Raw genomic sequence first — 27732 nt, 5'->3', positions numbered from 1 at the left:
CTTATTCCAGCGCCGTTTCCCGCTGCTACTCCGGATTGTTAGATATCCCGTAGACTGTCCCCGGGATAGGTGAGGCTGCTGATCCCTTATTTTCAAATCTGAAAGTCGACAGCTATGTTCAGGTTACAGACTCCGCTAACCCAGAAATAGTACCTCAGGTTAAGAACTTTGCTTCAGGATGAGATCAGAAATTGTGCAGCAGTGGGAGGCCCCATTAGCTAAAGTGGTGCTTCAGGTTAAGAACGGTTTCAGGTTAAGAACAGACCTCCAGAACGAATTAAGTTCTTAACCCGTCCTGAGGTACCACTGTAAAGGGTTGTTACATAGAGGATAGAGCAAGCTCAGGAACCCCGGGAACGGCCAGCTAAACCAGCAGAGGGGAGTCGATGAGTCTCAAGCCCTCGGTGAGTTTGGGGATTGAGCAGACAAGACCAACAGCAGGTCCAAAGGTCAAAGAAGGCAGTTTCTGCATGTGCTGTAAAGGGAAGTGAGGGGCAGGTGGGGCTCATCAACCTGGGAAGGAAGCCCATGTAGGGGAAGGAAAACACTGGTCATCTTCAGGAGAAGAACAGGCTATGGAGTAAACACAACACAAATCCGGAGTGAAGTATCTAAGTTGGTTGGATGGCGCCTTGTGCGCCTCCTTCCAGCGGTTTGACTCCGGAGACACACTCCATTGTCTCTCGAGGCTGATGGTATTCTAATGTTATCAAATAGATGACAACCTTTTGCATCAAGTTTTCAAGATTAGGAGGATTAGCACATTCCTGAAAGCATGAAAAATCCTCGTACCCTGAGTTGCCAGGGACTGAACCTGGAGCTTTTTGCACGTAAAGGGCTGGTCTATGGTCCTTCCCATGAGACCTGGAAAAGTGACCGCAAGGTGGAACTGGCAGCCCTGGGCTAGCCAAACTAATGACATGGGTCAACAGAAGCCAGATCCATACATACACCATCAGCAATATTGAGTCAGGAAATCCATCTAACGTAAGAACAGAAGACCAAACCTGCTAGATCAGGCCAGTGGCCCGACTAGCACAGAATCCTGTCCTCCCAGTGGCCAACCAGATGCTTCTGGGAAGCCTGCAAGTTCAACATCAGGCTTCCTCAAACTTGGCCCTCCAGATGTTTTGAGACTACAATTCCCATCACCCCTGACCACTGGTCCTGCTAGCTAAGGATCATGGGAGTTGTAGGCCAAAAACATCTGGAGGGCCGAGTTTGAGGAAGCCTGTTCAACATGAACGCAAGACACCCTCCCCTCCTGCAACTGCCATTCAGATACCTCTGACACTGGAAGCTGAACATCGTCATTGTGGCTACTTTCTTCTTTGCACTTTCTGCACACCATGTATAACTTTATAAACTTGTACGTATCTTGCTTGCCCTTTCTCTACACAAGAAAACTCCAAAATGCTGCAACTTCTGCTCACAAGGAAACTTGCTCCATCTCCTTGAACATCTGTGCTTTGCTGGTGTCAACAGATATGACCTCACCGCAAGGCGCAAGTGGGGGACCTTTTTCACCCCAAAGCGTCACAGTATCTTCTGATGCCGGTGACCAGAGCAACAAATGCCCCCCCCCCTCCATACAATAAGTGACTTCCTGCATACACTCTTATCATCTTTCCAAACAAGCAAGAGCCGTGAACAGAGTTCAGGGACCACATTCCAACTCCAGACAAAAACATGAATGGAGCGTGCAGAACAGGGCCAATAACAGATGTGGCTGAGGAGCACAGGGCCTGAAGCAAGTTTCGGAGGGCCACATTTCATTCATCTTCCCCATAGCAAAGTGTGGCTTCCTTATCAACAGAAAAAACCAGCTTCCTTGGCGGAAAGCCTCGCCTCACAAATAACCGCTTGACCGCTTCCATCTGCAAACCCTGGTTGTTACAGGTGCCCCATAATACTCATTACACATTTGTAAAAAAAAAAGTAAAAAAATGACAGCGCCCACACTTTGGAACTCCCTAACTATTGACATCAAGCAAGCTCCTTTTCTGTACCACAAATTTTTGGTGTCTGATATAACTGCTTTGTCTGATATTCTTGTCTGACACATTTTTGGTGTGTGATATAACCGCTTTGTTCAGACACATAGAGGTGTCTTAATCTGCTTTTTCACCTTCATTATTTGTTAATAAATTATATTTATTTATTTATTTATTGAAACATCTTAAAACAGTCGCTCTTGAGTGAAATACTGAACTGCTTTATTCTCCAGGAAACAGCATTATTATTTGCAGCCTTGCGGCATGCAGCGCAAATCTATTGGAAACAAAAAAAGGTAAATTAAAAAATACTTGACCTGGTCGGCTCCGAAGGGCGTGATGTTGGCCTTGACGGAGCCCACGCTGACTCCCACGAGAACCAGTCCCACGAAGCTGGCCACCAGGCAATAGCGGTTGGCTCCCTGCAGCTGGCACGGGGTGTGGGTGATGTTGGGCGACACGGGCACAGAGCAGTTCTCTACGATCCGCAGGGGCATCTCCCCGCAAAGCCACTGGCGGGTGGTGGAGTAAGCCATGGCAGGGAAGACCAGCATGCCCAGCAGGTAGATCGCCATGCTGAACAGGATGGTGGGGAACTTGCCCAGCAGGGCGTCCGCCAACCAGCCCCCAAAGGGCGACACCAGGTAGGTGACGCCCATGAAGAGCAGCAAGGCCTGGCTGGCTTGCGTGCCCTCCCAGTTGTAGGGCACCCCGTTGAGGAAAAGCACCAGGTTCGAGGTGATGCCGTAGAACGCCACTCGCTCCAGCATCTCCGCCAGCAGCACCGCAGCGCAGGCCAGGCGCCGGCCGCGGAAGGCGCTGGCGCTGGGGGAGCTGTGTGGGCCCCGCTGGTCTCCCCCTCCTAAGAGGGGGCTCCTCTCCATAGAATCTTCCATGGGGCGCCGGGAAATCTAAACACCACGGCCAAACTCCAGTGCAATGGAAACACCTCCCAGTCTAAGGAACTAAGCCCACTTACAGCTAGCCTGCCCCCCCCAAAAAAACCCCCTGCAACTTGCTCACACTCTCAGGGACCTCCCAACCCCCTGACCTAGCTGCTCCCCAAATCTGCTAATCCAGAACTCTGCAAACCCAGATCTACCTAAGCTGCCCAGAACCTGTCTCAGTTTTGGGGTTCCTGTGGAAGGGGTGGGTATTTCTTTCTTTCAGGGCAGGGCTAACTTCTGGATCCCCCACTCCCCCCCCCGGCTCTCAGCTGTTGCCCATAAACCCCCTCCTTGCTCTACCCACCTGACCCCAAACTGCCCCACCCGGGATTCGAACTCGTGACTTCGCCCCGCTCAGGGCGCCTCCCTCGGCGCGGCTGCTCCGCTACCCGTGCCCTCCCCGCCGCGCTCGCCGAACCGGACCCCGCCGAACCCTCGCGCTCGGCGGCCCTTCCGAGCTCCGCGCTGCCCTCCGTCCCTCCCTCCGCCCGCCAACTTCTCTCGGCTGTTGGAATGCCCAGGTCCTCCTCCCCCTCCCGACCAGCGCTGGGGATTCGCGCTCGCTGATTGGCCGCGCCGCGCGGTCGCTCACAGAAGGGAGGCCCTTCCAGGTTCAGCCCTCACGTGGTTAGCCGCGGCAAAATAGAACGCTCCGGGGAGGGAGGAGGGGGAGTATGCTAATTGAGGCAGGTGCGAGCGAACGGGGGCGTGGCTTGGCTCGCCCAATGCCCTTGCTTTTCATGGTGGGTTGTTGTTGTTTTTTTGTCAATGGCAACTCGCAGTCTTATCAATGGAATGAGCGTTGCCGCGTGAGTTACTGTCGCAATACCCTAGTCAGGCTTTTTCTTGGAAGTGAACCAAGAGGGTTGGTTTGTTTTTTAAGTACTCATCTATTTACTTTTGTAAAATGTGACTTATAAATTAACGTGCATGCCAGGATACATTTGGGAAAGCAAAACATAGAGCAGAACTAAACAAATTCCTTCCAGTAGCACCTTAAAGACCAACTAAGTCAGTTCTTGGTATGAGCTTTCGTGTGCATGCACATCTGAAGAAGTGTGCATGCACACGAAAGCTCATACCAAGAACTGACTTAGTTGGTCTTTAAGGTGCTACTGGAAGGAATTTGTTTTGTTTTGACTATGGCAGACCAACACGGCTACCTATCTGTAACTAAAACATAGAGCAGGTAATTGTTCTGAACTCTCAGGTGCGAGGACGTACTGCATTTGGGAAAAAATGCCAGTTGCTGTCGAAAAATAGCGGGAGGCTGTTCCTGAGTTTACACCTAGCTTGCAAGCTTGCCAAACACGTCTGGCTGGCTACTCTGAGCGCTTTTTGACTGGTTACCTGTTCACCCAGTTTTCTATTCAAATACTATTTCGTGGTTGGTTAAATGGGGGGAAGGGAACCTGTTGCTGAACAACAACTTCCATCAGCTCTGGCCATGTTTACTGGGGCTGATTTGATTTGATTTACTATATTTCTATACCTCTTGATACACATGAATCACAAAACAGCTTACAAACAATAAACAATAATAACACAATAGAATATGTTTATTTCAAATTTATATTTTTGATTTTTGTATTAGATAAGGTTTTTGTATCTTATAAAGTTGTCTATATTGTGGTTTCTTCAGCTTCTAAACTGCCTTGTGCATAGTAATCTAGCAAGGCGGTATACAATTAAAAGTGGAAAAAAATGAAGTGGAAACATAAATCATGCAGAATAATTAACAAATCGTCAGTAAAACAGTTACAGTATATAAAACACTATTAACAAAACAGGTAAAAATAAGCTAAACAGCACAATTACAGCAAAAGTCATATTATAGGATTCATAAAGTACTACAGCATTCATAATATTTAAAACAATATTAACCACAATAACAAATAGCAATAAAAAAATAAACTAAACAAAACCTCTGAAGGGCCAGAGTTTCCCCACAACTGCTCTATAGAGATCTGGCACCTTGCTCCCATATGGTTCATAATGCAAACCCATAAAGCGTCCCCTCTCTTCTGCGTAATAGCTCTGTCCAACACCGCCAAGCCCAAATCACCTTTTGAAAGATGGAAGCGGAACGGAATGTCCTGAATCTTGTTTCCAGGGAGTTCCCTGTGGGAGGCCACTACGAACGCCTCGCTGATTACCATAGAGCTGAGAAGAAAGGATGGCCGCGTGAGATGCCTAGAAGAGCCGGCAGCAGGTTTCCGGTACCCAACACGAGGGAACGAAGGCGAGAGGGACGTGGCCGGAAGTAGGGCAAGGGAGACAGCTGTGCTCAGCCAGGGCCATGCGGTTCCTCATGCTGGGGGCTCTGCGAGCCCACACCGGGAACGGCACCACCGCGAGGAGGATCCAGTAAGTGCTCCCCGCGCCTCGGGGAGGGGCTCGAGGCACCGGAGCTCCCGCAATAACGGGCAGGCAGGAGTTCGTTAGGTGAATTAGGCTTGCCGCATGCATTTATGTCGTATTTGAGGGTTGCAACATTTACAATAAACAAATTTTCCGGGAGACTCGCAGTGTCTTTTGCAGGCAGAGATCCGTCAGGTGAAGCTGTTGGTCTTTGCATCTCCACACTGACACCCCCACACTGAGTGGAAGTCTTCAACCTCAGATATGCAGATGACACAACCTTGATGGCAGAAAGTGAGGAGGAATTAAAGAACCTTTTAATGAGGGTGAAAGAGGAGAGCGCAAAATATGGTTTGAAACTCAACATTAAAAAAAAAACCGAAGATCATGGCCACTGGTCCCATCACCTCCTGGCAAATAGAAGGGGAAGAAATGGAGGCAGTGAGAGATTTTACTTTCTTGGGCTCCATGATCACTGCAGATGGTGACAGCAGTCACGAAATTCAAACACGCCTGCTTCTTGAGAGAAAAGCAATGACAAACCTAGATAGCATCTTAAAAAGCAGAGACATCATCTTGCCAACAAAGGTCCGTATAGTAAAAGCTATGGTTTTCCCAGTAGTGATGTATGGAAGTGAGAGCTGGACCATAAAGAAGGCTGATCGCCGAAGAATTGATGCTTTTGAATTATGGTGCTGGAGGAGACTCTTGAGAGTCCCATGGACTGCAAGAAGATCAAACGTATCCATTCTGAAGGAAATCAGCCCTGAGTGCTCACTGGAAGGACAGATCCTGAAGCAGAGGCTCCAATACTTTGGCCACCTCATAAGAAGAGAAGACTCCCTGGAAAAGACCCTGATGTTGGGAAAGATGGAGGGCACAAGGAGAAGGGGATGAGAGAGGACGAGATGGTGGGACAGTGTTCTCGAAGCTACCAGCATGAGTTTGACCAAACTGTGGGAGGCAGTGGAGGACAGGAGTGCCTGGCGTGCTCTGGTCCATGGGGTCACGAAGAGTCGGACATGACTAAACGACTAAACAACAACAAAAGTAGAGGCAAGCAGAAGTCGTAACTAAAGCATTCATGACAGGTGGCCATCCAGCGTCTGCTTAAAAACCTCCAAGGAAGAAGAATCCACCATCTCTCATAGGAGCCTGTTCCACCATCAAACACTTCTTACTGTCAGAAAGACAGTGTAGATTTTTGCATCCTTTTATGTTACACATATGCTGTTTGCTTCTCTGCATCTACACACACACACACACACACACATTGAGTTTCAATCTGTAACGTTTCGCAGTTTTGTGATCAAGTAGCAGCTGATCTATGGAGTGTGTGTGTATTTGTGTGAATTGTATTGTATGCACACCAAACATTTAAAGCACACAAATTCCCCTATAGTTTGCCATTCATAGAGCTACTGTTCTAATCACCCTTAGCAAGTTGTAGTTTCTAGTGCAGTAGTTCCAGGAGACTTGTCCATCCACTATAGCACACTGGTATAAATGGCATTTCTGTGCCCTGCTCTGGTTTGCCAGAAGCAGCTTAGTTATGCTGGCCACATGACCTGGAAGCTGTCTATGGACAACCACCGGCTCCCTTGGCCTATAGAGCAAGATGAACGCTGCAACCCCAGAGTCGTCCACAACTGGACCTAACGGTCAGGGATACCTTTACCTTTATACCACACTGGATTCCACCCAAAGTTACTGAGATGGAGAGAAGCACCTTGTCTGTGCTGTTTGGCATTGTGGAAGGTTTCTAGCAGATATGTAATGTTAAACTCCAATCTTATTCCATTTTCTTCTGTGCCTGTAGGGATCATCTAGAAGCTGCTGGTCACTCATGTACCCTCGTAGATATCTCTTCCTGCAAACCCCCGTTGGCAGTTTCAAATCTCATTCCCTCCGAGAACTTTGAGGCAGCTCTGGGCATTCATCTTTATAAAGCAGGCAGACTTCTGCAAGGTACTGTGGTTTCTGATTTTGTGTGTATTTCGGGTGTTACTGCCATTTTTTTTCCCATTTGGGAAAAAGCTAAATTTTCCTACAACCTTTTGCATATTTGTACCTGGTAGAAATTGTCTCCTAGAAATTGCCTCCCCAACCTTGTGGCCTCCAAATGTTCTTGCATGACAGACCCCATCAATCCGGCCAGCGTTGTTTGTCATCAATGTTTGGATGCCATTTTGAATCAAGGTGGTGGACCAAAACATTGCTTTGGGGTGACTGTCCATTTGGGGACATAGTTTCAGCTACAGATATAGCCATCAAAGTTGACATGTGAGTTCCCAAGATGGGGAAAGCAAACTTCACGATGGTGGCGAACGCCATTTTGAATCAAGAGGGTGGGCCAAAACGTGACTTTGGCATGATGGCACCCATTATTATTTTTTGGCATAGGCTTGGCCACCTCAGTATGTTGTTGCCAAACTCAACATGAGATTTCTTGAGGCGGAGGTGGCAGTCTTTGTCGACATTTGGACACCGGGAGCCATTTTGAATCAAGATGTGACTTTGGCGTGACGTCACCTGATATTTAGTGTAACAGGTCCAAACTCACAAATCAGTCTATACGTTTTAAAATTGCAATGTTTCCACTAATTGCTTGGTAGTGCCAGGCACTACCCATTAGTAGAGTTATGAAGTGTGAGGATGAACTGTGACGTCTGTGTGGCATTGCAGCTAGAGTGGACTAGGGCATGGGAGACCAGGGTTGAAGCTCCACTGGGCAATCTCAGGGGCCATTCACATTCTCTCAGCCTAATCTCCCTTGCAGGGTTCTTGTAAGAATAAAATAGAGAGGGTTGAAGAGTGTGTGCCATCTTGAGCTCCTTTGAGAAAAGGTGAGATATACAAATATAATAAATAAACAAACTTTGTGATATAGGATGCCTCCTACTGGGTGGGGAAACCATACAATAATTGGGCAAGCCTGGGTCAGAGCATACATCACATGACCTCCTTCTGATTTATTTTTAACAAGCGTTTAGCCGGAATTTAAAAGCAGCCATGTTACTAATTAGTGACCATCCCACTGCTATTTGTTAGTTTAATGAGGTGTAAAACTGCCACTTAATTGTATTTGTTTCCCCACCTTCCAGAGCTTAAAAGAATGTAAAGCTTATTGCTTTGCCATCCTGATCGGTTGCAAGAAAAGAGTGTTGGTTGCTGGGGCTCATTCTTTTTTAATTGGCAGCGGGTGTGGCAGAGAGACCAGATCTGAGGAGATGCAAGAGCTTTTGGAGACCAACTAAGTTAGTTCTAGGTATGAGCTTTCGTGTGCGTGCACACTTCTTCAGATACACTGTGCATGCACACGGAAGCTCATACCTAGAACTAACTTAGCTGGTCTTTAAGGTGCTACTGGAAGGAATTTTTTTATTTTGTTTTGACTATGGCAGACCAACACGGCTACCTATCTATAACAAGAGCTTTTGGGTTTTGGATGGACAGAGTAGGGATCTCTCAGCAGCTAGAGAACCTTACTTGACTCTGGCTGCAATCCCACACACGCTTACTAAGGAGCAAGCCCTGTTGAAACTAGTAGGGCTTACTTTTGAGTTGCATATGGAGATTTGCACTGTAAGGCATGGAACCACAAAACGTAAACTTTAGCTCATTGTTTGACTAGCAGACAGTGCTGAGTGCTGGCTTCTGTCAGGGCAAATGGCATTCTAACTGCTGGTTCTAAATGTGCTTTGATGAGGATATTCATTTATTTGCTGCCCATCTGACTGGGTTACCCTAGACACTCTGGGCAACTTCCAACAAATTAAAACACAGTAAGACATCAAACATTAAAAGTGATGAATTTTAATTATTGTTTTAAACTAGTATTTTTGTTTTGTTTTTATGACTTTGTTTTTAAGAGTTATACTTTTAAACATAGTAAGCCACCTCGAATCCCATCTGGGGAGAAAGGTGGGATATAAATATATTGAACAACAACAACAGGAGTAATCAGGCTGGCTCATTTCATAGAAATCTCTTAGAAAGGTACCTGCACATTTTGTTTTGTTACTTTCTAAGAGGGCTAGAGACCCCCCCCCTTTTTTTTTAAGTGAAAGCTCAGCATCTAGGGAACATCAATGAAGGCCTTTCTGGGTGTCATGGTACCCATGGTTACCGTAGTTTTATGTAGTTTTTATGTAGTTTTATGTAGTTTTTATGTAGTTTTATGTAGTTTTATGTAGTTTTTCAATTTCATTGTTCTACATGGGACAATGACAATAAAAATATTTATCTTATCTTATCTATCTATCTATCTATCTTACCTACCGTAAAAGCGATATTGGAAGAACACATGCCAAATACAGGATTTTTTATTTTTTATTTAAATGGAATCTTTTCTTCATTATCGGAATGTAAAATTCTGATAGGGTGTCCAGACTTGTAACATGTATAATTTGACATTGGGCATAAAATATAACTTAATCATTAGGCAGCCATTGCAAAGGCAGTGTAGGAAGATCAGAAGAAGAAGAAGAAGTCTCGATTAAATTTAATCAAATTAACCCTTGCACCTCTGGGCTTTTTGCAGGCAGCGGGATTCCTTTTGGAATCATCTTTGGTGGAACCGACATCAATGAAGATGCCAAGTGTGACGAAAAGGCCAAAGTGATGGGGAGAGTGTTGGAGGAAGCCAGGTAGAGGAAAGAGCCAGATTCTTAGGCAAAAGAGGATCCTTGGGTAGTAATATAGCCAGTCTATGTTACTCCTTCTTTGCCCTTCTCCCCATCTCGGATATCTCATCCATATTTTTTTTATTATGAGGATGTTGTTGTTTACATGGTGTCTTCCCTCCCTCTGCCTAAATTTACTGCCTTAATTTTGACACTGGCAGCAGCAGAGCAAAGTGAGAAGGAAATAGAGGGAAGAAATGATAGTTTAAAATGAATAAAAGGGACCCCTAACTATTAAGTCCAGTCGCGGACAACTCTGGGGTTGTGGCACTCATCTTGCTTTACTAGCCGAGGGAGCTGCCGTTTGTCCTCAGACATTGCTTCCGGGTCATGTAGTCAGCATGACTAAACCACTTCTGGCAAACCAAAGCAGCGCACGGAAATGCTATTTACCTTCCCAGTGGAGTAAAATACTCACTACAAACAGCTCTCTGTATCAGCACCTTGTGACAAACCATCACCCGATCTGGTTTAATTAATATTTAAGCCAAGGGGGATTTGAGGTTTGCTTAACCCAAATCTGTCCACTGCTTTCCAGCTGAAGAAACAGCGGAATTTGAGTGATGCCGCTCCTTAAACTGTCCTGTGATAGGATGTTCAAAGATACATTTTTTTGAAGGCAAGGTTTTCTGAATTTTGGCTTCGTGTTGCTAAAATTAGCCGATTACCACAGAGTATCCTGAGTCTGCTGATGAAACAATGTTTGTGCTGCCATTTGGTAGCACATATCTTTTCAGGACCGGGTTTTCAGCTGCTGTGAGGACAAAATGCTGTAGCAGGCTATGTATCGAATGATCTTGGGAGTATGTCTGACAACCGTCTAACCCCCGCGTTGACCTACTTGTCGGCAAAATGCGTACTGAATTTTGGAAGATTTAGGACGGGTAAAAGGAAGTCCTTCTTCATGGGGCACATGGCTAAACTCTGGAACTGGCTCCCCCAGGAAGGGGTGGTGACCATCAACTTGAATGGCTTTAAAAGAGGATTAGACATATTCATACAGGAGAGACCCATTGATGGCTACTACTTCATGATGGATGGGATGCGGGTGGCGCTGTGGGTTAAACCACAGAGCTTAGGACTTGCCGATCAGAAGGTTGGCGGTTCGAATCCCCGTGACGGGGTGAGCTCCCGTTGCTTGGTCTCTGCTCCTGCCCACCTAGCAGTTCGAAAGCACGTCAAAGTGCAAGAAGATAAATAGGTACCGCTCCGGCGGGAAGGTAAACGGTGTTTCTGTGCACTGCTCTGGTTCGCCAGAAGTGGCTTAGTCATGCTGGTCACATGACCCGGAAGCTGTACACCGGCTCCCTTAGCCAATAAAGCGAGATGAGCGCCGCAACCCCAGAGTCAGTCACGACTGGACCTAATGGTCAGGGGTCCCTTTACCTTTACCTTTACTTCATGATGGATACGTTGTACCTCCACAGTTGGAGACAGCAATGCTTCTAAAATACCCATTGCTGGAAGCCACATGAGGAGAGAGTGTTCATGTGCTTGAATCCTGCTTGCCACTGTGAGACCAGGAAACTAGATGAGCCACTGGTCTGATCCAGCAGGATCCTCTTATGTATTCTCCCATCCCAGTGATACTTCCCCAAATGGGCTTCTTCCATGAACATTAACTGTTAAAAATATTCATAATTTGTTATAGCTTAACACTGCTAGTATAACTTTATGTTTTTGGAATAAATTTTTATAGCTTATGAAGCAATATCCCACAATCCCATGATTGGTGTTCTTAAATTCCCATTAAAAAAAAAAAGGTGGATAATGTTGCAAGAACTGTAGATATTTCAACAAATTCCACATTAATGGAGGTGTTAAGTAAATTTATGCATGGGTGCCTGGTTTTGCCGGGTTGCTGCGCTGTGGGAACCATGCATGGTTATAAAACAGGCAAATGCAGTAAAAAACCTATGAAACCAATGGCTGCTGAAGACCTAAAGTCCAGAATTTGTGTGGCAATAAATCGATGGTTCACCATACCTAGTAAATTTGGACTTCTGGGCCACCATACTGAAAAGGTTGGGAACCACAGCTAGAGGAGAGCAGGGCTCTGAAGTTGCTTCAGCAGCCACCAGACTGAGTCCTATTTCCATAGCTGTCAACCGTCCCTTATTTGGTGGGAAAGTCCCTTATCCCAGCACTGTGTCCCGCTGCTGTCCCTTATTGATGATGTCCCTTAAATTTCCCGGCTTTCAAAGGAAGCAGCTCCTCTCCCTCCCTCCTTCCTTGCCGGCCAGGGAGGAGAGAGGCTCCAACTGTGTTGCTTGGCTGCGTTGCTCACCCAATAAGGAGTCTAAGAACGACTGGGGGGTGGAGCTTGCGTGCTTTGTGCCGATCAAATCAGCCGCGTTGCCTGGGGACTCGCCTTTGCTCAGCGCTTCCCAGCGAAGAGGTGACGGTGTTTTTCCTTGCTGCATCCCCTTTGCCGGGTTGCTGCGCTGTGGGAACCACCGCTTGAGTCTTCGTTTGGCTGCTGGCTGGGCTTTCTGCCTTTGGCTCGGAGGGGCTCAGAAGTTGAACCTACCTGTGCTTGGAAATTCCCTTATTTTGGCTGCTGATCCCTTATTTTCAAGGCTGCTGGTCCCTTATTTTCAAATCTGTAAGTTGACAGCTATGCCTATTTCTACACAGACTGGCAGCAACTCTCTAGGCTTTCATGACATGTGTCTGTCTGGAAATGCTGGGGATTAAACCTGGGACCTTCTACATGCAGAGCATATGTTCTACCAGTGAGACAGGGCCCTTTCCTTTCCAGTAACTGAGCGTGGGGTGCCAGTACAAACTGACTGGCGGAACTGTGTGATTTACCTGCTACATATTCTGCCAAATTCTGTAAGGGTGGGGAGGTGGGAGAAGAAGCTCATTCAGCTTCATAAAAGAGCATGCCATTGTTCCATTTTATTTTATTTCATTTTAATCAAACTCTTCTTAAATGTTGGTGATTCTCCCTGAGGGCATATTTTTTAATTTGGCAGTCTTATCACTGGACAGGCCATGAGCCACAGTTTCCCTCCCACTCAAGAACGTGATAGATGGGAAATACAATTTGCACTGAAAAGAAATTGGAGCAAGGTGTTTGAGCGAAAGTCCATGTCTTTGGCTAAGTTTTTGATCATCTTTAAAGCTATTGGGTTTTAGCATAGGCTGTCTAGTGTGACAATTAACCTCCTGAGAAAAGCCTGAGGCCCAACAGCCTCTGCTTATTTCAAAACAATAGGCAAACCTTATAGGATCAGAGGAAGAAGCTGTCTTGTACTGAATTTGCCCATTTGGCTCAGTATTGCCTGCACGGACTGGCAAGGTTTCCAGCAGGAAATCTTTCCCAGTCCCCAGCGGCAGATGCCATTGGGAAATGAACCTGGGACTTGCTGCATGCAAGACAGGTGTTTTGCCCCTGAGCTATGGCAAAGCACAAGCAAAATAAAAAAGAGGGGTCAAAGGAGAATGCCAGCAGAAGGTAAAGAACATATGAAAGAACGAGGAAAGCAAAAGAGAAGTCTGTATACAAGTGTGTGTGTCTAAAACAGAGTTTTCCAAACTTTCCATGTTGGTGACACACTTTTTTAGATATGCATCATTTCACGACACAGTAATTCAGTTTTACTAGCAAACCGGAGGTTAAACTAAGCCCTTTCCAGCCCTGGGAGGAACGTGGGAAGCGTTCGCACAACACAACTACACACTGCAGCCAACACACTAATGTGCCACGACAAACAGTTTGGACAGCTCTGATCTAAATCATTGGGTCCTGATTTGACGTCCCTTTGTTCTCACTGCCTCTAGGTTTGCAGTGTCCTTCACAGAGTCAATGAAGGAAGCAGCTGCAGTGTATTGGGTACGTAATTATGGCATTTTCAGTCGTATCTGCAGAGCGTTGCCCTAAAATGTGGGTTTGTGGGGACTCTGTGGCCCTCAGCTGTTGCTGGACTACAACTCCCATCATCCTTGGGCGTTGGCCACCTGGTCAGATGGATGGGTGGCTCCTGGTGGAGAAAATGGTTGCTGCTGGTTGCTGGAAACAGAGCAATACCATGAAGATCACGGGTCCATCTAGAGTTGTCTATGTGGACTTGGAATCGTAGAAATGGAGAGTTGGAAGGGAGCCTAAAGCAAGCCAGGGTGATCATGCCAGGGTGAACATGTCTGAGGCTCGTGGCTCTTCAGGTACACAACATCAAACCGAGGTTAAGGGTTGCCTGTTGACTGGTCAACTGGCTTTTGTATGCAGTGGCTATAAAACACGTCTGACATAAAGAGGGATTTGGTTTAGAGAGCCCTAGAGAAGGCAGATTTACTTTCCATATAAATACAGTATTTGATAGCAATCATAGACAGGGCTTTAATTTATTTTGATACAGTCGAAAAACCCTACTCCAGATAAGTACACTCTTCCTCTATGATTCTCTGCCTTCAACACAAATTACGCCTCCTTTTGTTGGCAACCGTCCTCTCCCCATCAAACTGCAACCTTCATTATTCCTTCTTGTTTTATTCCCCACCTCCCACTCCTTCCAAGAGGCTACAAACACACACACACACCTTTCTCTGTACAACAGACACTTGCTAGGGGATGCTATGAAATGCTGCTGGTATGTTAGCATTTATTTTTTAAGGGCTGCTTTTGAGCTAAGCTGGTAACTGTGTCAAATTACAAAATTGGTTGATGGAGACCATAAATAGCAAGTAAAGTTATTTTTCCAAGCTTCCCATTCTCCCCTGCTCCTGACCTTGCTCTGGCGCTCCTTTCTAGAAGGAGCCAAACCCGTTTGAAATTCTCTTCTTTGGGATGCACCCACAGGGGGTCAAAAAACCTTTCTGACCTGTGTACACATTTGCAAACCAAAGGAGCTGTCTTGGTCGCTGCCCACATATTCACAACACAACCAAGCAGCCATTTCAGCTTATTTTGTTGGCCGCAGCAGAATGCTTCTTTCAAGACTCATTTTAGCTTGGGGGGGGGGATGACACCCTTTGGGTGGAGGGAAGGCCTCTCTGGGGCACATTCCGTGGGCACCAGATTGGTGACCGCTGCAAAGTTTTCACTGTCAACATTCTGATGCCAATGTTGAGCTTTTTCTTTATATTTTTTTCTGAATATTTTATGTCTCATCTTTAAGGGTAAAACCCTCACAATTTTAAACTTTAAAAACAAAAGATCTATAGAGCCTTTCAAGAGTGAAATCTTCCCCCAGGCCATTCACATATTGTATCAATGTGCAACCGTAAAATACGAAAAATATCACCAATGAAAATGATCTCTTGTTTTGGTAGAATGTAGTCCCACATTCTTAAAAGTAGCCACCAGATGTTTGGAAGATGGATGGGGAAAATATTAGAATAATAGCAAAAGTCCTTCTGAAGAACCTCCACCACAGCCTCAGGGCCACTCTGGAAAAGGCCCTGCTCCTAACAATATCTGATGTCATCACATTGACAATTGAAAAATGCTCTGAGCAGGAAGCCAACATCTCTATTGCAGAGGGAGGTAAAGAAAGCAGTGCTGAATCTTAATCTCCTTCTGCAGGTATTTTAGGGAGAGTGGTTTCTGAAACACAACCATTTCATGTATGGATGTGTACTGTAAATATTTTCTCACCTTTGCTTTGCTTAGTTAAATTAACTTGCTTTCCCTTCATGCCTCTGTTTTTAAGCCTCGTGCCAGGAACAAAATATATGTTCAAGCTCAAGGTAAGTGTTATAAGTTTCCTATTTCTGCAGAGAAAAACTAAATCATGGATGGGTGGGGTTTAAGAATCATGGCCATCTTCTTTTTCTTAGATATATAAAATTTATGATTTTCAGGTTTATGCATTTCAATAATTTTACAGTCATTTTAAAATTTCAAAACTTGACTTCCTCCTCTTTCATTTTTTAAAAAATATTTTCTGCATATCCAAATTAACTTAATTTGATCATTTATTCATCTGCTTTAAATATATACTCAAGCTGCAGGTTATTACAATAATCCTGCCAACATTCTTATCTGTTTACAATTTGTTTGTAAATATTCAATAAACCATTTCCATTCTTTTATTAAAAAAAGTTTGTTATCTTGATTTTTTATTTTTATGGTAAGTTTCACCATTTCTGCATATTTCATAAGTTTTTGTATCCATTCTTCTTTCACTGGGACTTCTTCTTCTTTCCATTTTTGGGCAAGTAACATTCTTGCCGCTGTAGTCGCATACATAAATAAATTTCTGTACAGTTTGGGTAGTTCTGTCCGTATAATTCCCAAAAGGAAAGCTTCTGGGTTGTTTCCCCCCCAAAATGTTATTTTAAACATCTTTTTCAATTCACTGTATATCATTTCCCAGTAAGCTTTAAACTTGCTACAAGACCACCACATATTATAAAAAGAACCTTCTTTCTCTTTACATTTCCAACACTTATTTGATTTTGATTTATACGTTTTTGCCAGTTTACTTGGTGTTAGATACCACTGAGATACCATTTTCATATAATTTTCTCTTAGACCATAATATGCTGTAAATTTTGTATCTGTATTCCATATTGTGGAATCATGGCCGTCTTCACACACCCTTGAATGTTTGTGCCTGGGTGAGACATGTCCCTGAACTCTCATTGTGCCTTTTGCTTGCTTGGATAGAGACTAGAGAGGGGTGTTTGGATGCCTGTACAGTGGAACCTCTACTTATGGACATAATCCGTTCCGGCAGTCCATCTGCTGGTCGAAACAGTATGCTAGAAGAGGCATCTTGTGTGCGTGCGCATTAGGCAGTAGCACGCTTCTGCGCACGCACAGATGGCAAAAGCCGCTTCCGCGCATGCACGAATCGTGGCAAACCTGGTGTTTGCACAGACGCAACTTGGAATGTCCACGAGACAAGGCGTATGTAAGTTGAAGCTCCACTGTAGAAGCTAGCCCCTTGTATAAAGGTGAAGTTTGTGCCTGTTGCTCCACCCACATTTGCCTTTGGCCACACTTACTGCTGGCATACATGTGGCCCTTGCAAGGTTTCCCAGAGCAGAATTCGGCCCTCAGGGCTGAAAAGTGTTCCCCAACCCTGAACTCTGCCTCTGAAAGATGTCCAGGCCAGGGGATGCTGTAATAAAAGGTGTCATGAAGAGAGGAGGTGTTAAGGATGCCTCTGTTGATGGCTGGAATAGCATTTCAAATTTTAGTGGCAATGAAATCCCCATCTTCACGCACTTGGAAGAGTAGCTATGGCAAGGACAGCCAGCATGGCTTCTTCCAGATGCGGCTGGATTGCGGCTGCTGCCATCCTTAACCATTGGCCATGTTAGCTAGGGCTGATGGGAGTTGGGAGTCCAACAGACTCTGGAGGGATACTGGTTCCCTAACTCTTATCTACAAGCCCCAGTGCATTGAATGGTTTTTGGAAGGGAAGAGGAATGCCACTAAAATGGATGAAGCTTGCCTGCCATGGATTGCTTTCCATGAATTATTTAATGCACGTCTGCTTGTTTTTATGATTATTATCAGGAATTGTGACCACCTGCAATGCTTCTTTCAACTGGAAGAGATTTCTGCAGTCTGAAGGTAAAAAGAAAGCAAACCAACCCCATTCCCAGTCTCCTCGCTCTGTCCTGTCTGTCCTTGTGTCAGGGCAAGGGCTGGGAGCAGGTCAGCAATGACGAAGAAGAAGAAGAAGAAGAAGAAGAAGAAGAAGAAGAAGAAGAGGAGTTTGGATTTGATATCCCACCTTTCACTCCCCTTCAGGAGTCTCAAAGCGGCTAACATTCTCCTTTCCCTTCCTCCCCCACAACAAACACTCTTTGAGGTGAGTGGCACTGAGAGACTTCAAAGAAGTGTGACTGGCCCAAGGTCACCCAGCAGCTGCATGTGGAGGAGCGGAGACGCGAACCCAGTTCGACAGATTACGAGACTATCGCTCTTAACCACTACACCACACTGGCTCCACCAAGGTGTCAGTGAAGTTTTATTCGAAAAACAAAACAGGCCTAGGGAGCACAGAAACTCTTCCCAGTAGATCTTGTCCCAAGGAGGCAGTTGCAAGGACTGAAGGTCCCTGCTTTCCCACCACTCTCTTAAGTCTCCTCCTCCCCCAGGTCCTTCCCAAGGAGTTTGAGACTCTAACACCTTGTCCATCTCTTCTCCACCCTCTTCATACCTCTTCAGGTTCTCAGAGACCAGTGGCGAGGGGAGCTGGTTGCAGCAGGAGAGGGAGATCCCCCTGTTTTCTTCAGCAGCCTGCCTGACCTCTGCCTCTTTACAAAAATGCAAACGCAACACGCTGGCTAATAGCTGTTAGTAAATATATAATTGGTATGACATCATTCAAAATATACAAATAAGGCACTATATATCATACAACACATCTCACAAAATATATAAGTAATTGCAAGTTGTTATGTGTATCAGAGTCAAACAAAGATTCAAACAACCAATGAACAGCGAGAAACGCCAAACCGTCTCTCAATAATAATAATAATAATAATAATAATAATAAATGTATTATTTATACCCCGCCCATCTGGCTTAGTTTCCCCAGCCACTCTGGGCGGCTTCCAGTTGAGTGTTAAAAATAATACAGCATTAAATATTAAAAACTTCCCTAAACAGGACTGCCTACAGATGTCTTTTAAAGATAAGATAGCTGCTTATTTCCTTCACATCTGAAGGGAGGGCGTTCCACAGGGCGGGCGCCACTACCAAGAAGGCCCTCTGCCTAGTTCCCTGTAACCTCACTTCTCACAATGAGGGAACTGCCAGAAGGCCCTTGGTGCTGGACCTCAGTGTCCGGGCTGAACGATGGGGGTGGAGACGCTCCTTCAGGTATTTAAAGCCGTTTAGGGCTTTAAAGGTCAGCACCAACACTTTGAATTGTGCTCGGAAACGTACTGGGAGCCAATGCAGATCTCTCAGGACCGGTGTTATATGGTCCCCGTGGCCACTCCCAGTCACCAGTCTAGCTGCTGCATTCTGGATTAATTGCAGTTTCCAGGTCACCTTCAAAGGTAGCCTCATGTAGAGGGCATTGCAGTAGTCCAAGCGAGAGATAACTCAAAGGAAGACGTCTCTTAAAAGTCTCAAAAGGACAGTGCATCCGTAATAGTTAAACTGTTTCAGAATGAAGTCTTCATCAGCGAATAATTATCAGTGAAATATACATACAGTGGTGCCTCGCAGGACGACATTAATCCGTTCCACAAGTCTCTTCGTCTAGCGGTTTTTCCGTCTTGCGAAGCACGGCTATTAGCGGCTTAGCAGCTCTTAGCGGCTTTAAAAAAAAGAAAAAAAGAACTCGCAAGACGTTTTCGTCTTGCGAAGCAAGCCCATAGGGAAATTCGTCTTGCGGAACGACTCAAAAAACGGAAAACTCTTTCGTCTAGCGAGTTTTTCGTCTTGCGAGGCATTCGTCTTGCGGGGCACCACTGTACTAGTGAAGATCATAGTAGTGGATCAGTCTTCCTTTGACACTTTTGTGAGACGTCTTCCTTTAAGAGATGGTTTGGCGTTCCTCGCTGTTCATTGGTTGTTTGAATCTTTGTTTGACTCTGATACACATAACAACTTGTATATTTTGTGTATATTTTGTGAGATGTGTTGTATGATATATATATTGTTTTGAAGTGGCTTATTCATATATTTTGAATGATGACATACCGATTATATATTTACTAACAGTTATTAGCCAGCGTGTTGTGTTTGCATTTTTGTAGATTGTCACATTTTGCAACACAGGGGTTTGTGTTTGTTCTGATCTCTGCCTCTTGGCATCCCTCTTCTCCAGCCTCTGCTTCTGCCACAGCCTTTTCCTGCTCACTAAACTGTTCCCTCTTCAGCTTCCAACATCATCTTCTCCCAGTCTGCTCCCTCTGACCACTCGTTGTCATCCCACCACCAACACCCGGCTCTGTACCTTCTTCCAGAGAAGCCAGCAGTGGTGTAGTGGTTAAGAGCGGTAGTCTCGTAATCTGGTGAACTGGGTTCGCTTCCCTGCTCCTCCACCTGCAGCTGCTGGGTGACCTTGGGCCAGTCACACTTCTCTGAAGTCTCTCAGCCCCACTCACCTCACAGAGTGTTTGTTGTGGGGGAAGAAGGGAAAGGAGATTGTTAGCCGCTTTGAGACTCCTTAAGGGGAGTGAAAGGTGGGGTATCAAATCCAAACTCCTCCTCCTCCTCTTCTTCTTCTTCTTCTTCTTCCCTTGGGGGTTCCCCAGCTGGTGTCTCCCACTACCCTTCTGCATCCAGTACAGGTGCCAAATCCTTGAATGCACAGGTGGTGACAGGATTAGAGCCGGTTGTGCAAAGTCCTGGACAGGAAACAGGGTCTCCAAACCCAGTGTGATTTCTGGGCGACTCGAATGGCTCTAAACTTTGCTGTTACCCCTGTGTAGGCCAGCTAAATTGGCGAAACAAATTGAAAACTTGTTTCTGAATGGATCTTTTCTGGTCCCTAGTTAAAATTCCCTTCTTCTTTTCATCCCGAGTTTTCATAATTAATGTCCATAACCTTCATTTAAGTAGCGCAAAACAAAGCTCCTTTTGAGAGAGCCTGAATTGAAAGCTAAACAGAGGCCGTCTCTTCCGAGTCCGTGACAGCTCCAACTAGCAATGGCGGAAATTGATTTTTCTCCCTCTAAACCACAGTGAAAATAGTGTCGGGAGGGAGGGAGGGAGCGTGATCTGGTGCCAGCTTTTCATCCAGCGATTTCTTTAAAAAATAGAAATGGTATAGCTTTTTTAAAAAGCATAAATAGATAAAATCCTCCCTGAAATGTATGTGTCTGCAAACTGAAGGGAGTTCACTCACTAGTCTGAATAATCTCCACGCAACCTTTCCAAGAAGGCCTAGATGAAATAATGATTTCTGAGGGGGCGGAGAGGCGATGCGTCAGTATGAATCAATAGGGTTTGCTTGGTCCATGTTTCAGTCATTTATTGCAGCGGTAGTCAACATGGTGCCCTCCACATGTTGTTGGGCTTAGAACTCCCATCAGCCTTGTTTACAACGGCCAGTTGTGGCCTTAGAATCATAGAATTGTCGAGTTCAAAGGGACAAAGGGGGTCATCTATCCTGACCCCTGCAGCGTAGGAATCTTTGGTGCTATGTGGGGCTCAAACACACCACCCTGAGATTAAGAGTCTCATGCTATCCCAGGTCTTTCCTGGATGGTGAACAATAGGGGTGCAATCCCAACAACATTTGCAAGGCTCTGTGTGGGCTACTCTCAATTTATAGTCTATGCTATGAGACTCTCTCTGGAGGCTGAGCTGACTTTAGTAGTAGGGGCAGAAAGTAGACACAATGTTGGGGTGGCCGTGGAGATTTGTGCACATGTCCTGTTTGTGTGGGATGCAGGTGGTGCTGTGGTCTAAACCACAGAGCCTAGGGCTTGCCGATCGGAAGGTCGGCAGTTCAAATCCCCACGACAGGGTGAGCTCCCGTTGCTCGGTCCCAGCTCATGCCAACCTAGCAGTTCGAAAGCACGTCAAAGCACAAGTAGATAAATAGGTACCACTCTGTCAGGAAGGTACAGGGTAAGTACTTAATTCGTTCCGGAGGTCCGTTCTTAACCTGAAACTGTTCTTAACCCGAAGCACCACTTTAGCTAATGGGGCCTCCTACTGCTGCCGCGCCGCCGGAGCCCGATTTCTTTTCTTATCCTGAAGCAAAGTTCTTAACCTGAAGCACTATTTCTGGGTTAGCGGAGTGTGTAACCTGAAGCGTATGTAACCCGAGGTACCACTGTATATGGCATTTCCATGCGCTGCTCTGGTTTCGCCAGAACCGACTTAGTCATGCTGCCCACATGACCCGGAAAAACTGCGGACAAATGTTGGCTCCCTCGGCTAGTAAAGCAAGATGAGCGCTGCAACCCCAGAGTCGTTCGCAACTGGACTTAACTGTCAGGGATCCTTTACCTTAACCCTTTTACCTGTTTGTGTGCCCCAGTACAAGTGGCCAGATTTACACATTCTATGCACACCCACCTGTGCTATTCACCCCCTAGTGAATATGCCCTACATTTTGCCATATAGTGAAACACCAGGAAGAGGTGGGGGCAGTGGCGTAGCGTGGGTTGTCAGCACCCGGGGCAAGGCAAGTAATTTGCGCCCCTAACCCTAACCCCCAGATGTTGCGCCCGGTGCGGCCGGCCCCCCTGCACCCCCCACGCTACGCCACTGGGTGGGGGGGCAGTCCAGCCTCCCCATGCAGTGATGAGTTCCATAGTATAAGTGCAGCCACAGAGATCTCCCAACTTTTCTTCCGTAGAGGTGGAACATATGAAAGTCTCCAATGGGAACATGGGGCACTCCCTAATAATAATAATCATAAATTTTATTTATACCCCGCCCTCCCCAGCCAGAGCTGGGCTCAATAAAATTACAGTAAGAAGCATAATGTGGGGGGGGGGGAGGGAATTTAAAATACAGGTTAAAATGCAATTTAAAATGCCGCCTCATTTTAAAAGTAGCCCATAAATCAAAACCATAAAGGGAGGAAAACATAAGGGTCAGACTGAGTCCAAACCAAAGGCCAGGCAGAACAGCTCTGTCTTGCAGGCCCTGAGGAAATATGTCAAGTACCGCAGGGCCCTAGTCTCTTGTGACAGAGCATTCCACCAAGTTGGGGCCAGTACTGAAAAGGCCCTGGCCCTAGTTGAGACCAATCTAACCACCTTGCGACCTGGGACTTCCAAAGTGTTGTCATTTGTGGACCTTAAGGTCCTCTGCGGGACATACCAGGAGAGGCAGTCTCGTAGGTACATGCGTCCAAGGCTGCATAGGGCTTTAAAGGTCAAAACCAGCACCTTTAACTTATGGTGAGTTAGACCACTGATCCATCTAGCATAGGATGTTCTGCACCAGTGGTGGTGTTGGACTCCAACTCCCATCTGCCCCAGGGGCCCTGGCCGATGATCACAGACCTCACCTGGAGTACTGTGTCCAGTTCTGGGCACCACAGTTCAAGAAGGACACTGACAAACTGGAACGTGTCCAGAGGAGGGCAACCAAAATGGTCAAAGGCCTGGAAACGATGCCTTATGAGGAACGGCTAAGGGAGCTGGGCTTGTTTAGCCTGGAGAAGAGGAGGTTAAGGGGTGATATGATAGCCATGTTCAAATATATAAAAGGATGTCACATAGAGGAGGGAGAAAGGTTGTTTTCTGCTGCTCCAGTGAAGCAGACACGGAGCAATGGATCCAAACTACAAGAAAAAAGATTCCACCTAAACATTAGGAAGAACTTCCTGACAGTGAGAGCTGTTTGACAGTGGAATTTGCTGCCAAGGAGTGTGGTGGTCTCCTTCTTTGGAGGTCTTTAAGCAGAGGCTTGACAACCATATGTCAGGAGTGCTCTGATGGTGTTTCCTGCTTGGCAGGGGGTTGGACTCGATGGCCCTTGTGGTCTCTTCCAACTCTATGATTCTATAATTCTATGAGATGACAGGAGCTCTAACCTAACAATAATTGGAAGGCCACAGGTTCCTCAGCCCTGGTCTACGGTGGACAAGCACAGGTTCTCCAGGGTTCCAGGCAGGAATTTTTCTCAGTGCTGCCTGGAGATTAAACCTGGGTCCTTCTTCATACTAAGCAAACACACTCTCTGAGCTACAGCTCTTCTCCTGCTTCTGGACGGGAAATTATATTAAGGCACAATCCAGGCACTAACTAACTTAGCTTTGACAAGTTGGCAGCATCTTTTTATTAAAGTAATCATATTTCCCCCCTCCCCCAAAAAAATTTCTCTGCATCCCTGAAGCCCTCCCGAGGCATCTAATGTACATACATAAAACATTAAAGCCAAAATATTTTATTCCAATAAAACTAAGCCGTATAAAAATAATAAATTTCATAGCTGAGCACAGTGCTCGTATAATGTGCATCTAAATTGTTTAGGGCAGAAATGGGGACCCCCGGATGTTGTAGGTCTCCAGCTCCCATGACCCCCCAGCCAGCATGGCCAAAGGGATGACCATTCCTTTAATCTCTCCCCCAACCCTCCTGCTTTAATTACCTTGTTATTTTAATGAGATTCTTTTATAGTGCCTTTTAATTTGGATGATTTATCTCATGATGCTTGTGTCACTGGTTTTTATACTTGTGAACCCCAAGGGTCCTCTAGTCCAATGCAGGAATCTCAACTAAAGCATCCAAGACTCTGCTTAAAAAAACCCAATGAATGAAGTCCACCACCTCCCAAGGGAGTCCATTCCACTATCGAACAGCTCTTACTTTCAGAAAGTTCTTCCTGGTACAGTGGTGCCCCACAAGACGAATGCCTCGCAAGATGAAAAACCCGCTAGACGAAAGGGTTTTCCGTTTTGGAGGCGCTTCGCAAAACGAATTTCCCTATGGGCTTGCTTCGCAAGACGAAAATGTCTTGCGAGTTTTTCCGACTTCCCCCCCTTCCCCCCTTTTTCTAAGCCGCTTATCCGCTAAGCCACTAAAAGCCGCTAAACCGCTAATAGCGCTAATCCGCTAAGCCGTCAATGGGCTTGCTTCGCAAGACGAAAAAACCGCTAGACAAAGAGAATCACGGAATGGATTCTTTTCGTCTTGCGAGGCACCACTGTATTTAGTTGAATCGCCTTTCTTGTACCTTGAAGTCATTGGCTCTTGTCCTCCCTTCCAGAGCTTGCTCCACCTTGTCGATTAACAAGTTTCCATACCACAGTGTAGTGGTCCTACGTGGTTTTTGTTGTTGTTTATCCTTTACGTTGGGCTCAAGCATACAGAATTTTATCAGGTCAGATGCGATAATTCAGGCGTTGGGTCATAGTTCCCCAGGGTGTGGCCGGGTGGACAGGAATGGTGCAACCGCCTAGATCTGATCAGTGTCGATGCGAAACTACTGAGGATGCCACCTTGAGTTTCGCCATGGAAAAACAGCGGAGCATAAACGGCAGCTCACAAAATGAAGTCTGAAATACTGGTTTATTTCAGCAAAGCCTCCTCACCCAAAACGACAACGAACTAGCGAAGGATTCTCTTGCCATCAGCAGAGGATTGGCTAGGGTTGCGAGGGCGATTTTCAGTATTTCACTCTGGGGAAGTTTAAAGGAAAAACATTTTAGCAGCCCACTCATCAATCCCGGCTCACAGAGTGTGCAGCCTCCTTTCCATTACGAATGAACTGCAAGTGCTCAATTGCTTTATCACGGCGGCAAATATGTGTCATTATTCAGAAGCAGTGTCCAATTCTTAAATTGAGCATTGTGAGGTTATTTTGTTCCCAGTAAATCACAGCGCGTGTCTGGGAACGAAAAGAATAAAAATGGATAATTTTCAGAAGCTGGATGATTTGTCGCTGGGGAGCTCTGCCTGGATGATGATTGGATCCCGAATCTGGCTGTTTTGTGTGATTAAAGGAACCGGCAACAGAAGAATGGAGAAAAGGGTACAGGGGTTTGTGGGGGTGGGGAGATCCCAAATGTGCATATATTACTTCCAGTGGCACCACATACAGCAAAAATAGACACAGAGATGTCTGAGGGCATGTGGGCCTTCTAAATTGCATACAGATGAACTGCATGATCATTAGATTCACGTGGCTTCTTTGTTTCCTGGCAGGTAGAGCAGCTCCTTTCATACCAGGCATTTCCAGGTAGCATTGGAACATTCTCCTTGGAACAATGTCTCCTGGAGAGACATTGGTAGTCAGTGTAGACCCAGGAGTGGGCAACCTGGGGCCCAGGAACTCAATTCAGCCCTCCATGTTTTTCTTTCAAGTCCTGGAGACTCATCTCAGGCCTCTTGCTCACCTGGGTGAGGGATGGAGAAAGGCAGGGGTTTGTATGCAGGTATAGACACCTTAGGGACGCGGGTGGCACTGTGGGTAAAACCTCAGCACCTAGGACTCGTATGGTCGGCGGTTCAAATCCCCGCAGCGGGGTGAGCTCCCGTCGTTCAGTCCCAGCTCCTGCCCACCTAGCAGTTCGAAAGCACTCTTAAGTGCAAGTAGATAAATAGGTACCGCTTTATAGTGGGAAGGTAAACGGCGTTTCCGTGTGCTGCGCTGGTGCAGGCTCGCCAGAGCAGCTTCATCACGCTGGCCACGTGACCCGGAAGTGTCTCCGGACAGCGCTGGCCCCCGGCCTCTTAAGCGGGATGGGCGCGCAGCCCCAGAGTTGGTCACGACTGGCCCGTACGGGCAGGGGTACCTTTACCTTTATAGACTTCTGCATGGCGGCAATGTAGTCGGTGCTAGAATGTATTAGGTCAGTTTAAATGAAGTTCACTGAATTAGTTCAGCAATCTCTGAATGTCACCCGAAAGCAACTCCTGTTATTGCCATGAATTAAGTTCATTTGGGCGTAGAACCTGGAACGATCCTTTGTTTGTCTTCAAGTTCATTCTCCTTAAAGAACAACAACAACCTGTTGAAGACTCTTTGGGCCTTTAAGCTTTAAAGATCTTAATTGCTGGGGAAATGTGTGTGCTCTGATGTGTTTTCAGTCTTCTTAAGTTGCAGCCCAGCCCAATGTTAAGATGAGGATGCTGGACTAAATGGGGCACTGGCCTGATTCAGCCAGCTTTTCTTACGTTCTTTCCTTCATAAGTGTGTCAAACCTCTCAAGAAGTCCCAGTTTGCAGCACCTAAAATGGTCACAGCAATCTGCCATAAGTATGACTTTTCCCAACCATGTAATGGAAGGACCTAAGTTTTAGAAGTGGAGGGAAATCTTATGAGAAATTGATCAAAAAGCTTATTTTGGTACTGCCGGGGGTGGGGAGTCTTTTGGAGCTTGAAAACACCAGAACATAAAACAACTGATATGGGCCAAGGTAGAATTCTCAGCAAGGTGCCCTCCTCTCACTTTTGTAGATGTTCAGTGAACACTTTGAAATGTTAGAAGGGAGATGAAAGGGCCTGTTTCTTTAAGGAGGAATGAAAGGCTCAGGGTGGTTCAAAGGGAACAGAACACAGGAACAGAGAGGTGATGTAACCCCTGCCATCAGGTTCAAGAGTTGTGCAGCTTCTGAAGAAGAGAAAACCCAGACAAGGAAAGCTTGGGATGCATCAGACCTGGGATAGCTTCCTTTAGAAAATCAACATGGTTTTGGAACGCTGCTGAAAAGAATGAACTAAAACGGGAGAGTTTTATTTCTTGAGCAAGAAGATGGGTATGTTGCTGGACTCTAACTCCCAGAAGACCCGGGTAGCACGGCTATTGGTCAAGGATTATGGTTGTTGCGTTGAGGAACACAGGTTCCCTATTCAAACCTACAATAACCCCCCCCCAAACTGCTGTGGCATGTGTCTTACATTAGATAGGACAGAGGTCTTTAACTGGTCCAGACTCGAGACCCAGCTCTGGCTCCCAATGTGCACCATGGGATCCACTTTTCATAGAATCATAGAATCCTAGAGTTGGAAGAGACCACAAGGGCCATCGAGTCCAACCCCCTGCCAAGCAGGAAACACCATCAGAGCACTCCTGACATATGGTTGTCAAGCCTCTGCTTAAAGACCTCCAAAGAAGGAGACCACCACACTCCTTGGCAGCAAATTCCACTGTCGAACAGCTCTCACTGTCAGGAAGTTCCTCCTAATGTTTAGGTGGAATCTTTTTTCTTGTAGTTTGGAACCATTGCTCCGTGTCCGCTTCTCTGGAGCAGCAGAAAACAACCTTTCTCCCTCCTCTATGTGACATCCTTTTATATATTTGAACATGGCTATCATATCACCCCTTAACCTCCTCTTCTCCAAGCTAAACATGCCCAGCTCCCTTAGCCGTTCCTCATAAGGCATCGTTTCCAGGCCTTTGACCATTTTGGTTG

At 46.1% G+C, this 27732-nt stretch overlaps 2 protein-coding genes across 4 annotated transcripts in view; one reads left to right on the top strand and one right to left on the bottom strand.

Annotated features, from left to right (window-relative positions):
• The window catches only part of SLC15A4 (solute carrier family 15 member 4), a 57308-nt gene extending 54075 nt beyond the window's left edge, over nucleotides 1–3233 (bottom strand). The window contains exon 1 of one of the 2 annotated variants that reach the window (XM_081842268.1): nucleotides 2312–3233. In XM_081842268.1, coding sequence (XP_081698394.1) covers nucleotides 2312–2890 — 579 coding nt within the window. In that variant the 5' untranslated portion in view covers nucleotides 2891–3233. The remainder of the gene's footprint in view (nucleotides 1–2311) is intronic. The other variant, XM_081842267.1, reaches the window with a different exon arrangement.
• A 1937-nt stretch (nucleotides 3234–5170) lies between these two features.
• GLT1D1 (glycosyltransferase 1 domain containing 1) overlaps nucleotides 5171–27732 on the top strand; it is a 72284-nt gene continuing 49722 nt past the window's right edge. Inside the window, exons 1-6 of one of the 2 annotated variants that reach the window (XM_081842284.1) lie at nucleotides 5171–5308; nucleotides 7122–7270; nucleotides 9846–9951; nucleotides 13777–13828; nucleotides 15645–15681; nucleotides 17462–17518. In XM_081842284.1, the coding sequence (XP_081698410.1) occupies nucleotides 5241–5308; nucleotides 7122–7270; nucleotides 9846–9951; nucleotides 13777–13828; nucleotides 15645–15681; nucleotides 17462–17518 (469 nt within the window). In that variant the 5' untranslated portion in view covers nucleotides 5171–5240. The remainder of the gene's footprint in view (nucleotides 5309–7121; nucleotides 7271–9845; nucleotides 9952–13776; nucleotides 13829–15644; nucleotides 15682–17461; nucleotides 17519–27732) is intronic. The other variant, XM_081842285.1, reaches the window with a different exon arrangement.

Source organism: Podarcis erhardii (genome assembly GCF_964252035.2).
Source record: "Podarcis erhardii genome assembly, chromosome: 15".
NCBI lineage: Eukaryota > Metazoa > Chordata > Lepidosauria > Squamata > Lacertidae > Podarcis > Podarcis erhardii.
Note: the sequence above shows the minus strand (reverse complement) of the source record. Positions and strands in the feature narration are given on the sequence as shown.